General features: G+C 45.2%; 1 protein-coding gene across 3 annotated transcripts in view; it reads right to left on the minus strand.

Annotated features, from left to right (window-relative positions):
* SLC22A23 (solute carrier family 22 member 23) overlaps positions 1 to 13,883 on the minus strand; it is a 118,807-nt gene that overhangs the window by 27,721 nt on the left and 77,203 nt on the right. For all 3 annotated transcript variants that reach the window (XM_054816724.1, XM_054816725.1, XM_054816726.1), the window contains exons 4-5: positions 6,824 to 6,992; positions 2,229 to 2,356 (exon numbers count right to left, since the gene is read on the minus strand). In XM_054816724.1, the coding sequence (XP_054672699.1) occupies positions 2,229 to 2,356; positions 6,824 to 6,992 (297 nt within the window). The remainder of the gene's footprint in view (positions 1 to 2,228; positions 2,357 to 6,823; positions 6,993 to 13,883) is intronic.

Consider the following 13,883-nt stretch of genomic DNA (forward strand, 5'->3'; position numbering starts at 1 on the left):
AGTCTTTTCTTCTGCTTACAGACCCACCGAGAGTGAGTCCCACTGACTCACATGGCCTGCGGTCTGATCACATTCTTCATTTGGGATTTCGACTTTTCTCCTGTCCTCGCTCAGACTATCAACACTGCCATGCACCCAGATTGAGAGAGAAGGTCCTTCCAAAATTCCTAGTTAAGCTCATTTCATCCTTTTGATAGTTCTCCTCTCTTACTCTCCCTTCAGAAACGCAGCATCCCTCCAGAGCTGGGTCAGGAAAACCTTAACCTGCGGGGCTGCAGAGAGAGTTTAAAGAGAAAAAGCAAGGGAAGAAATAATAAAAACCTCCAATGATATCCCCAACAAATCCAGCATCAGCAAGGAGGCAGAAATGACCGTGTTCTATATCCCTTTGAGTTTGCAAAAGTTAATGTACTGACAAGTGCCTATAAATGTATTTGCAGGCAGAGAATCCATAGCATCAAGGTGTGTAATAATGCTCTGTTTTCCACATGAAAGGGAGTCCCTCCTTAAACAGGAATGTACCTCTACCATGAAACTGCTGGAAAAAGTAATCAGTCACGAATAATAGTCATAAAACCATTTTGATACTTAGCATTCCTCCATGGACAATATCATTATACATGGCTTAAACAAATCCCTCTAGCGCACAGTTGCATCTTTATCATTTTCCTTAAAGGAAACTCAGGTAATTTATTTTTTCTTTCCCCTAAAACACATTTCATTTCATCTGCAAATTCAAGAAGCTGACTAGCTGAGAAAAGCCAAATTCAGAGTTGGTTGGGAAACTCCAAGGCCAAGTGTGAGACACTTAATTGCCTCAGGGATAGGTTTTCTACAAGATCCATCACTTATTCTGCAGAAGATCTGCAAAAAGGAGGTGGTGGGAGGGGGGGATGGAGATCCCCCGGTTAATGGCTGTTCACATACCCTCCAGCTTTTCAGAACTTTCCCAGAAAAATGGCATTTACGTTGTAAAGCCATGTTGTGCACGATGCAGATCCAGGAACTGTAACCCCAGATGCACAATTCGCGTGCAAACCAGCTAATTAACACCAGTCTGCCAACTGCACCAGAAATCACAGCAGTGACCTGGGTATGAATACCACAGACCCAAATCAGACTTTTTTCACCCCTCACTGATGAAAACTGCTTCATTTGTTAGGCACTGATGTTAACGGTGACATTTTTCTATTCTGGATGAAGTCTGTTTCAGTGCTTACTGATACCTTTAGCACTGACCTTCGGCCAAGCACAGGAAGCATCACCCCTACCCGTGGGCAGAGCTGGCGAGCTCTCCCTGCAGCCCCTGGGGTCAGAGTAAGTAGGGTTTGAAAAGGAGGGGGGGGAAGAAACGTTTCCACTGTTTTCTGACTAGTGGGTAGTCTGATACAGATTGCAAGTGACAGTGCAAAATGGGTGTTTATCGGCACCATCAGGCCTGGGAGAAGGAAGAGGGGAGCCTGAACCAAATCTGACAGGTGCACCGGTGAGATGAAGATCCAGAAACTCTTCCCCTCTTTTGTAATTAGAGCCACACACACACACACACACAGAATCTCCTCTGCAAAGCACCCTGCGAGACAGGAGCTACTTCAGTGACAACGCTGGTGAGGAGAGGAGTCAGCTCTTTCTAAATGCACTAGAAAACCAAGGAAAGAAGAATTTAGACTCTCAACTGAAAACTGCACCCTACCGCTGCCACTTGCTGGCCCCCCACCCATCCCCTGAGCAGCATCACTCAGATGATGCCGGAAAAGAAAGCAAAATGGCTCTTAGAGCAAGGCTTTAAGGAGAAACTGCAACGTGGTTTAGGTCTGCCATGGGGCTGGCGCTTCAGAATTGGGGGTTTGAGTGCTGCCACTTCTCCGAACCAATAAAATAAGCGTTGCATGATGGGCAGGATCCCAGCGAGCTGCTGTCTTAAAACACAGTTTCCAGAGGCACGCAGGGCTGAAGGTGCACTCTGTAGCCACGGCAAAATTCTTCACGAGACGTCTCTAAAGACGTACGGCACTGCAAGATGAGACTATAATTACTGGGACTGTTCAACAGGCCGAGTAATTTTAAACGCAGCGCCGGAGTTTGGAATGGTTTTTCAGGAAAAGCAAGATGAATGAATGAATGGGATGATTTTACGGGCAACAAATAGATTAATTCTCGCAGCAATGTCACGTGCAGCCTTTAGAGAAGAGCAAAGGGATTTGTGGTTGTCCGTCTGTCCTACTCACCGGGTACCACTCCTTTGATGTCGCTTTCCATGTTCATCCTGTTCTTGTGCGTGAACTGAAGGATCAGTTCCTTGGATGCCTCAAACTGCTGTGTAGCCATCAGCCACCGAAGGGACTCTGGGAAAATACTTTAAAGATGGAAAACACGTTAGGGTCGCTCCCGAGTTTCTGTCAGAGGAAGAACTGATTGTGTTTAGCTGCTCATTTAACTGTTCATGAGCTACATATTTATTTTCAAAAAGCAGGAGAATCACTTATGAAACAAATAAGAGGGAAAAGCTTCAGAATGCGCAAATTAATTACATTTCCTTTTACACTGATTCACAAATTATATAGGAACTATTCTATCACCTAGAAATAGGACATATTAGAACTTTATAACATATTACGTGCTCTGTGTAATTGTTAATACAATTTTGAAAGAAGTGGGGGAAGGAGGCAGCACTGTCTGCAATAGACATTTGCTGCCAAGCAGGGAATGAATGAGATCTGCAGTTAACACATGGTAATTCAGACCAAAAAAGGAAAATAGCTGACAGAAGTGATTTGGATTCTCTTGTAAAGATGAAGAAAGGAAAGAGAACAATTACTTTTTAGGATTATAATGGAACAGATTTTTTTAATTTTTAAACACGTCAAAAATCTTCTCCCACATATGCAGACTTTAAGCCATTCTTTTCTACAGGTCAGTATTGCGTACGCTCCAGACAACATTCAGCTGTTGCTCTAAAAGTTTTCCCTAGTAAAGACAATATCATGTTAGTTGAGTTGCCTTAAAAATATACACATGCATACAGAGTTACAAAATAAAGTTTATTTTCCATCCAGTTGTTTCCTTCAAGTGCTGATATTCACCTGAGTCATTAGTTCAACTGATTATTCTTCCTTTTTTTTTAAAATGAGTTTATTTTAACACAAAACCAAAAGAAGTATGTAGATCTTAAAACAAACAAAATCTCCCATACTGCTACAGATATGTAAACTTTCAGATCTGACTCCAAGCATATTTTTATCTTCCAAAAGACCTAAGAAAAAATTTAACAACTAATTTTAACTTGAAATACCTAATAAACCTCAAATTTACTTCAGAAAGCACTGATCTTTGCTGTGGGTGCTGCCTCGGTTCTTATACTTCTGAGCAGTGGACCAGGCAATTGCACCATTACGGTACTATCTTTTAAGGCTGATGCAATTTAGCAGACAGCTTAGCGAAACCACCATCCTTGATAGAGAAAGTTGTGTGTGTGGTTTGGTTTTTTTTTTTTTTTTTTAAGAAGAAGAAGAAAAAAAGGAGAGAAGTCAGGCAGACTGCAATACAAATGATATCAGGCAATAAAAATACATAACAGCCATGATGACAGCCATTCAGCTTGACAGCTTATTTACTACCACTGGTGCTGCACAGATGCTTTGCCATATCCTCCTGCAAAAAGTCCTGTACTGCAAATGCATATTTGAAAAATTAAGAATTCTTTGAATGCAAAAACTCCCTGTGCTTGGCTCCAGAGAGGGGGCAGAGGAAAGGACCAGTGTTTTACAGTCAAAGAAAAGAACGAGGGGTGGGTGGGTATGGGGAAACGTTCATCTCCTGTTACACAGCTGCTGCTCGGGAGAGGAAAGGGAGAAGAGTGGGAAGGACATTGGGAAAAAAGATCCTAAGCCCAAGAAATCCTAAGAGTGAAGAATCCTTGCCAAACAGAAAAAGGCCAGGCAGGTACCATGCATAGCTGCAAGGAGAACCACGATCCTGTCCAGATGCAGAGCAAACCCGTGCCCATGAAAGGGTGCAGTGTGTCAATTAGGGGTCTGCCTCAGGGCAACAAGCCCAGTTATTACAGCTTTCTGTATTGGTGACAGTAAATCCAATCTAACAACACCAGAAAAGACTTGGCCACCCCTTCCCACTCTTCAGTTTTGGTTAGAGTGAAGCAGAAGTTTATTTCAGATTATTGATACCTCTGCCGACCTTCATGGCATGGTCCTGTCAGGAGTTTCCTGCATCCAAGGGAGAGGAAATAATGCCTCTGTGTAACTGGAGCTCCCCTTCCCTCATGGCTCTAACACACAGACACACTTTGAAAGGAGCCTAATTTCTATTAACTTATTTTCATATGTTTGTAACCAACCCCTGTGCTCACATCCAGCTTACGTGGGTGCCTCTCTGCCCTTCTAGAGCGACCTGAGAGCTCGGCAAAGGCATCTGCTCGATGTGCGGGTGTCCCAGCCCGCCAGCCCATCCCTCCTAGACAAATCTGCTCCCTCCTTACTCCCCATCCGTGCCGGCTCCCCGCTCTGCTCAGCCGCCTGCCTCCTGGGGATGGTATAGCCTGCCATGTGTACGCGGCCGGGAGCAGAGCAAGTCTATAGGTGGGGGAGGGCAAACAGCTCTCACAGCGGGAGAGGGGAGCGAAGAGAGCAAGGGGGAGGCAGCACAGGGGCTGTCGCAGCGTCTGCTGTTGGACTCTCTGCTTAGGGTACGCAATGGGGAATTAACAAGCAGCGCAGTTTTCCACTTCTTTGATTACAAATCAGTTTTCTTCCTCCACCTGTAACATATGCTGCGGGTCCACGCTCTATTCCTCAACACAATACCGGGGGAAGAGGGCAGGAAAGGAAAGAGGTAATAAAATGGTAGCACTTTCCAGAGAACATGCAACAGATGGAAGAGAAAAGCCTAAGAGAAAAGTGCATATTGTACCGACTGCCTAATTAAACAGGCATCCTAACCAGAGTCCGTTTCTGCAAACGCAAAAACCCCAAGGAACGCAAATCCTGTTACTTTGACTATTACCACTATTTATCAAGCTGTCGCATCACATGTTATATAAGGGAGATCTATTTGCGTGGTCTGCCTGTCCTGTCCAGCCAAAAAAGCCACAAGCTCTTGCAGATTAGGAAATAAACGTTAGCATTTCCTATTGCTTTCAGCGTCACCCAAGGACGACTTCTCATCAGGAACATACGAGACCCTGACTCAGCCACCTGGAAACCGCGCTGCCTCCACAAGACTGCTGAGGGGTTACTGCTGCCCATGTCGTCAGGCGTCTTCATACTATTGTACCTACTTTTTGGACACAAATACCTACAAACATTATGTTTGGTATTGGGTTCTATCCAGTGGTGGCTATAATGCTTTCCAGCTGGCGGGCATCCCAATAGGAGGTTTTGGAGCAGACCTGCACGTGTTTGTATGTATATAACATATGGCAGGTTTGGGAGAACGGTATTGTACATTAACAAGAGCACTCTAGCTTATTCATCATCAAGATTAACACTGACAAGATGAGACTATTTAGATACTATATGTTGGAAAACAGGGAGGAAAAGAAAAACCACAACTGTTATCTTGCAAAGGACTTGTAACTTTCCTCCATGTGCTGCGTTTCGCCCTCAGCCCAAGCTTCAGCGCGTCTACCTCCGTGAGCTTGGGGATAAGGGAAGAAATCCCAACTGAGGGTTACCGCGATGAACACAGGAGAACTCTGTAAAGCCTTCATGCATTAATAGAAAAATAAATATACAACTGTTAAAAATTCTTACATACTGTAACAAGTTTTTATGTGTTGCAACTTGTCAGGCATTACAACTAGCAGCTTGGCACCCCATGGTACATAAACAGCCTGGTCCTGCATGGTGTGGTGGCCTTTTTCCTCATTTTTTTCAGTGTAGGCCAACTAAATATTTTAGTCTTGTTAGAGTTATCTTTAAAACGAACGATCTAGCATGTTGTTACTGTCATGGTTGTGTACAACACTGCTCTCATAAGCCTCCGTTGTGTTATGCCGCCACTGCGTGTCACTATTAAGACAGAACAACAAAGAAAGACTTTTTGGGAGATTTATAGAGTCCTGGTGGGGATGGACCTGGCACCATCTGCAAGGTGAGAGCCACCCTGCTTCTCTCAGGACAGCCATACCAACACCGCAGCGCTGCCGGTGCAGCAGGCAGAGAGGAGTGGGAGCAGCCAGGAGGGGAGGATTCCTTGCGGGAACAATCCCAAGCCGCTGCCCGGCACAGCCCGGCCACCCAGCCTTTGGCGCAGCGTGCGCTAATTTTGGCAAAATTGAACAGGCAGTCTAGCTGAGGGCTGGCTAGCTCACACACAGAAAACGTCCAAGTGCGCTTGTTCACAAGCTGATGCGTGTTATTTTTAACCTAGCTTGGCTAACCCAGGCCAAAGAAACCAACAGTGACAGCCCAGAACCACAATATAGGTTTTAATGGAAATACTTAGCTGTACCGGCACAATCTAACAACAGCTAGGGTTAGATTCATCCTCTCAAGAATTGCTTTCACCTCTAAAGAGGAAGCAACAGCCAGAATAATTGCAAAATACAACTTTGCTCAGCAAGACAGGACCATCTCCCAACTTCCCACCCCATCGCAGCGTGTAACCTATGTGCGTGCTACGCAAAATTACAAAATTATTATTTCATATTTCAAAGTCAAACCTTTGCAAAAAGTGAATGGAAGAACAAAGGGAAAGGCTGATATATATCGCGAAGCGCGCACACTTCCCGACAGTGAAGCACCTCCCAAGTCCAGCATTAGGAGCTCGCGTTGCCTTTGACCTGACAGGAGGAAGAAATACTTACACCCAGTAGAGCAGCATCAGCAGGAAAGGACAGATGATGACTGCCTGGAGGACCTGCCAGTCCCTGCAGAGGGCAGCCAGCCCCGGCATGAGGAACTGCCCCGCCATTTCAATGAAGCTCGCCACCATGGTGATCATGAACCGGTGCACGGGAGGACAGAGCTCTATCCCTGGAACACAGAGCACACGCAAACGCATTAGCCTCCCACCAGCGAAGGCACCCACAGAGCATCTCTTTATGAAACTTCCAGGGATTTAATGTCATTCAAGACCTTTGCCAAAGTTATGCACGATCACATAAATCTTGTTTCCTCCTGTATTTAGGCTTCGAATACCCTAGCAGCTCTAGAGAAACCCATTAGCAGTTGGCTGTGGTGTGAACATTGCAAATTCCATACACCTATTGCGTCTCCTGCAGACCTGCTGTATCCTCATTGTCAGCTTTCCTCCAGTCTCTGCCTAGAGAAGCATTTTACCAAATTGTAAGATATTTGGTTTTTTAAACGGAATGTAGGGTAAAACACAATGCAAAGATTTTGGGTTGAGCCTTGTCACACTTCTCAGAGACGCCGCATGCCTTTCCAATCAGTTTGCTGGGAGGCAGAAGAGCACAGCTCTCGGTTGGATACAGCCGCCCAGCTCTTACGGGATGCCACTTGCCCACAGTTTAATACACTACGACTCAGCCAGTTTCAAGCTGGATTTTGCTGAGTGGGTTGTTTCTGGGTTTGCTTTTTGGTTTCGCAATCGCTAATCTTGATCAACTTCCAAATGAGCCAGCCTTCCATCTGTCTTATCCTGTCCTCCATCCTTCCTTTTGCTGTGGGGCAATTTGCTACTATCACTGTCATCACTGGTTGTCTCAGCTGCCTTGTGACAAGTGAGTTGTGTGCATAAAAAGTTTCTTTAAATGCTGAATTCTGGCTACCTTTAATCAGTCCTCAGAAATGAGGATGAATCTATCAGCATCACAGCTTTAAAAAAAAAATAATCACAGAAGAAATAGCAGAAAAATTGAACTGCCTTGTAGAAACATATTCAATCAATTTTTTCACCAGTAGGATTGCAATAGAAGCCCCTATTTCATATTTTCCATTTGCCCCCATTCACTTCTACAGATTTACAATTAAGCACAATAAACCTGCCACAAATGTTGGGTAGTACTTATCGGCATGATGTTACAGAAACATAAGCTTGTAAACATTCATGGTATGTTGCTGTCAGCATTGTTGTTTTTCCCTGCAATCTTTCCTAAGGTTATTTTAAATTAGAATTTAACAATTGTTAAAATTGTAATGGAAAAGCTATAAGATAATAGGAAGAGATGACAGCTGGTCCTTCATTCACTCCCTCATCGGTAGCTTGTTCAGCATTTATCGCTGTAACACAGATTTAAACTAGCTGACCAGGAACTAGCTTGTAGATCAAATGTGGGATTAAACACCACACATTTCCCTTCGCTTTCTTTTCAGCCAATGACAAAAACTATAGATGGATTTTTGCCGATATCGAAGGAAAATATATCTGTTGCGAGGCAGCCCTAATTTTCATTAGCTTAACCACAAACACAGCAGCTTTGGAAGAGAAAGGGGGGAAAAAAACCCCCTCAAAGACTCTCTCACTTGCTATAAAAGGCTTTTACATTTTAATTAGGAAAACAAGATTAAAACACAGAGCTCCTTATGACATTAATATGGTTTCATTCTTACTAACGAAGTATCCCGAGCCTAGGCGATTTTTTTTTTTTTATTCTATGCAAAGAGGTCACTTCCGTTTTATTTCTCTAATCTTCAAATGTAAAGCAGTTCTGTTTGTTTTTCTAACCCTTCAAGTCGCAGTTACTCACACTCCAACATTCCTTCATTAAGTACAAGGACGAGCTTTGTTGCTATAGAAACGGGAAGTCTGCATTAGATAGGTAAGGCTTTGGCATTTCAATTGCATTGCTTAGGTTAGTATCAGATAAAAAAAAAAAATTAACCAAGAAAACAACTTTTATATGAAGTCGGAAAGAGGTGTCCAAATAATAAAATTATATTTTATGAAGTCGCTGGTGCATAGTACATAACTCCATATGCAAGTTATTCATTGTATAGAAAGGAAATAACTTCAGAGATTGTTTAGCATCTATCATCTCTGGATTATCACATGCATACGATCAATTTTTGCCCGTTCCTCTAAAAAAGCTGGAGAAGACAAAAAATAATTCCTGCTGTAGCTGAGTGAGCATGACTTTCAAGTGACATCAGCAGGCGCTCCGTGTATATGAAATATCACATCTCTGTTGAAATGTTCAACATATTAGGACAGCCTACTGACTTTCTAACATCTCTGGCATCAATTTTATATGATAAAACATTCAGCACGGCAGTTTTTAGCAAGCATTTAGCAATCAACCTTCTCCCACCGCTGCCAGCAAAGCCACCCACCGCAGCACCCAGCTCCAGGTAGGGCACCCTGCTGATGCTCACATCCGTGCCGTGATGCACGCAGGCATGAGGCCTCTATGGCTGCAAGGTTTTCCACTCGGTTTGCATGATAAATTACCAACTCGCACAAAATCGCTACAAGGCAAAGGACAGCTTTATCCACCCATGGCAAATCCAGCAAGAAAGCTCTGGCTCCCCCAGTCAGTGAAAAGATCTCCACCTCAACTTCTCTGTGGAGCACAGAGAGTCAAGCAAACTCTTGTCATACGCACAAATCATGGAAATTACCATCAGTACCAAACAAACAGCTGTTTGCTCTACTTGGAAAATTTTGTGTGGGCAAGGAGACAGGTGAGGAAATGATTTTGCTTCCTTGCCCAGCATTTCTACTCTAGGCAGCAGAGTCAGAGCGGCAGATCCAACTCAGATGCCTGATTTCCGTAAGTCCCAGGCAAACCATCGTACGGGCAAGTTGAAACCTGTACACAAAGCAGTCCTGCAGTACTTGTGCAGTGAAATCAGACATGCCCAGGACACGTGGGACAGACTTTCTCACCATCAGCAGATACCCAGTAACAGTGGACGCCACAAGCGCAGAAGTAGGACCCAGCCAACCCCCGTGGCAGAACTGCTCCACACACGTTGCAAGTACAATCCAGCCTGAAGGCAATGGCCCTGTCACACGTGGGGTGCAGATCTGGTCCCTGTAGGCATCACTGACACCAGGCACCGAACACACGAGGCTCATTGCACGGCACTTGCCTCTGGCTGGGAAATGCAGAAATAAAGTGTAGAAATCCTCCTTTTGGATCCTATTCTGTATGTCCTTCCTCTACAAAAATGACCAAGTCAATGTTCAGCAGCCTCACAGACCACAGACCTGCCACAGGGAAATGCAGAAATAAAGTGTAGAAATCCTCCTTTTGGATCCTATTCTGTATGTCCTTCCTCTACAAAAATGACCAAGTCAATGTTCAGCAGCCTCACAGACCACAAACCTGCCACAGGGAGAGTCGGTGTGAACTATGCCCCTTCTTACAAGGGATTCAAGCATTTTTGGGGGCTGCTTGATGCGCTCAAAGTAACCCTACTACTAATGTGCAGGATGTGCAGACACATGTTCTGGCATGGAAGGAACAGCACTTGGGGCCAGATACGTTACTCCATGAGCCTGCATGCAGCGATTTGTACCAGAAGTATTAAAACTGGTAATGAACAAGGGCAGAGTAAAAGTCTGTGTGTGTGTATGAGCGTATGGATGTGTGAGAGCAAGTGAGCAGGCACCAGAAGAACGGGCAGAGCACGGGGTGAAAGGAGTGGCACACACTCATTGTGCCAATCGCACCCTGCCCGTGATTTCATTCAAGTAACAAAAGGAGGAGGAACAACCTGACCTACAGATAAGGTGTCAAGAAGATGAAGAACAGGATTGGAGTCATAAAATACCAAGACCATGAGAAAAAAGAACAGAAATGCATTGTTTGCCTGAGAATTATGAGGGATGAGAAAAAACAATGAAGAAAAAATTGTAAATATCATCAACTCCTAAAGGGTATGAAAAACATCCCCAAACTGGTTTGTTGCTGCCTGCCAAGAACAACCTCAGGGATGTGATGAGGACGCAGCAGCCACTGACTCTTGTCCTCTGCATCACACAAGTGACCTTGGCCAGACCATGTGGACATACACCTCGGTACTTGTGAGCGCATGGGTATGAGAGCATGCATGAATGAAATTTGGGAGAGAATGAATGTGGTTGTGCAAACTCTGCCTACTTAGAGACTTTAGGGGAAAAAAAAACATAACAACTTTCTCCTCCTAGATAACTCGGTGAGAGACCATATAGAAACCCCATGGGAAATATTTTCTAATATTAACCAAAGGAACCACAGCAGCTATACTGGCTAGTGACAAAAGCCAAGCTCAGGGAAAGGACTTTCAAACCAACATTTCTGGTATACTAAGAGGACCAATTTCAGAGCAGCTCACCCACTACCAAATCCACTGTCCTTTTTCCTGACCCCTAGCATTGCAGCAATGGCCCTACTTAACTCCTGAGAGCGCCACACGCACCCCTAGGATGCGATAGTTAAACTTTCTAGATATGAGCTGAGGGAAAAGCCCCCACTGAGGAGGGCTCTGTCCCTGACGCTCCCCACACTTCCCTCTGGAGGCAGCCTTGGAGATGCCCTGGGCTGGCTTCCCTCACTGGTGTGGTCCCCCCCAGAGCAAGGGCAGCCCTTGGGTTTCAGGGGAGTTAAGTTTCATGAGGGATGCTGACCTGAGAAAAGCTGCCTCAGATGCCGATGGACCTACAGGGCTTTGAGCTTGGTCAGATTTTCTGACCATCTAGCTTTAACAACCGGGTTGCCAGGGTACCCTCTTGCATCTTAGGTAAATACAGAGCCCAATAGAGGTTTCAAACTTGCAGCATTTTCCAAACGTGTCTAAAAAGCACGATAAGTAGTTTTTAGGACCAGGAAAACAATGAGCTGAAGGCAACATTGTCACATGCAAGTCCTTGTGTGATTCGCATAGCATATTATGTAACAACAGCGGCAAGGTTAGAGTAAGATTTTCTTGACAGAGCAAAACAAAGAAACAACTGAAAATGAGAAGTTCATTGTTATTTGATAGGAGCCAGCCCACGGCACACCAACGGAGTTGAACCGGGTAAGATCTCCCAAGCAGATTTTGGAATACTGAAATTAATTCTCTTTTAATGGGGTTCATTTTCTCTCCCTCGCTCTGCCCTTTTTCCCCTGACGTAGTCCTTTGGGACCCTCCTTGGAGAGAAGGCAAAGCCAGAACAACCCTTCACAGGCAAAAGCAGGTCCATTCCACGGAGCGCATGAAGCATTGGGAGGCCCTTCGGCAAGCGCATCTGTGGTTTTGCCAAAGAGAAGCTGCGTATAAACTGCAGTGAATTACTTCACTACAATTATATGGTACTTGAACCAGAGCATGCCATTTATGTCGTCTCATCTGGAAACAGGCGTGCCTGGAAGAACTCAGGGAGCGGAGCAGAAAGGAGGACATTTCTGGAGTCAGGCCATAGGTGGCTGAGGTATGGCACATCTCAGACCTGCACATGTCTTTGGAGCGTCTGCTGATAGCCATTAGTCCTGAAAGGTTTTACTTTTTTATGGTTTTTCAGAAACCTAGAAATAGCTTGCAAAAGACAACAGGGCTCTGAATTATTCCCCACCAAAATCAATTGTCCCCGACAGCTGACCAAAAAGGCTTGGATTTACAGAAAAGGGCAGGACTCCAGCACATATCTCTTCATGGCTGGTAAAATTTAGGAAGATCCCAACACTGCTGACAGCTCAGATGGGATATCAGGGGGAGTTAGAGCTCCGAGCAGGACCAGGGCACTCCTCCCACGGGCACACTCACAAGCTGCACGGGCCAGAGGGACGGGCCAGGAGGGCTCATGGCTCAGCCCTGCCTGTGCACGACCGTGAGCACTCGGACTCGTCGGGATGCGGGCAAGGAGGGAGCTAATGAAGAGCCTCTGCGACCCCACGGGGGCTCAGCCCCACCGCGCGCAGAGCTGCTCCCTGGCACGGGAGGCTGCTGCCCCCGGGCATCAGCAGAGGAAAGGATGATAAAAGCATAAGTCAGACAGCAGGTTACCTGCAGCAAATGCTACCGGCACTGGTGACAAGGGGCACGTTGATTTTAGATCGGAAAGGGCAAGTAGTCTTTGCTAACAGCTTCTCCTCTCCCTGGCACTGGGATGGAAAAAAACCCTGGGCTGATATCCTTGACTACAATTTTTCAGACAACGTCTTGTGAAAAGAAGATGGGAAATTGAATTAAAATTGCCCAAGTATTTTGCGGCCTGATATCTGCAATGCTGCCCTCTCCCCTTTCCCATCGGCTCCTCTATCCCACCCTCTCCACCTGCAGCTGTGGAAGGAGCAATGCATCTGGGAGAGATGGACACACGAACAGGTGACCAGGGTGGACTACAGTAAAATCAGATTAACATCAGCTCATGTGACCACAGAGCATGGCCCTACGTAGCCCACTTCCTCCAAACCCCGCCGGGTGAGCTGTCATTGCTGCGAAGGGATTGAGGGCCACATCCCACCCTTTCTCACCTGGTCTTCTGCTTGCGCACTAGTAACAAATAACTTGCTTCAGATTTCAAAAACCCTCTCATTTGTCTTCAAAGGCTGACATTTATTCTCACAGGATATTTGCGCTAGGATGAATAGCAAATACTTTTATTTAAAGAAAAAAAAATTGTAAGTCATTTGCAAATTATATACCAAGAGGAAAAAGAGGTTAAATCACACTGCCTGAACAACTCTCTAGCATTCACTCACCCATCTCCAGTCCCAAAACACAAAGCAATTCTTGCACTGCAGCCCAAGTGCTAGCTACATCAGAAACCACAAGCTGGCTGCTTTTTGTGCCTTTGCAGTTTTCTCTCCCTGCCCTGTTTCAGTCTGTGAGCCACCAAGACTGTAATTACATAGGAGTATCCCTTGGAGAAAATGGCCAGGACAAAGCACCTGAAGCCCGAGCAACAGCATCCCCACTGAAACGAGTCCCCAAGGAGACATGCTGATTCTAGATTCACATTCACAGTTTCCCGTTAAGAAAAAAAAAAAAAAAAAA

Source organism: Grus americana, chromosome 2 (assembly GCF_028858705.1).
Source record: "Grus americana isolate bGruAme1 chromosome 2, bGruAme1.mat, whole genome shotgun sequence".
Taxonomy (NCBI): Eukaryota; Metazoa; Chordata; class Aves; order Gruiformes; family Gruidae; genus Grus; species Grus americana.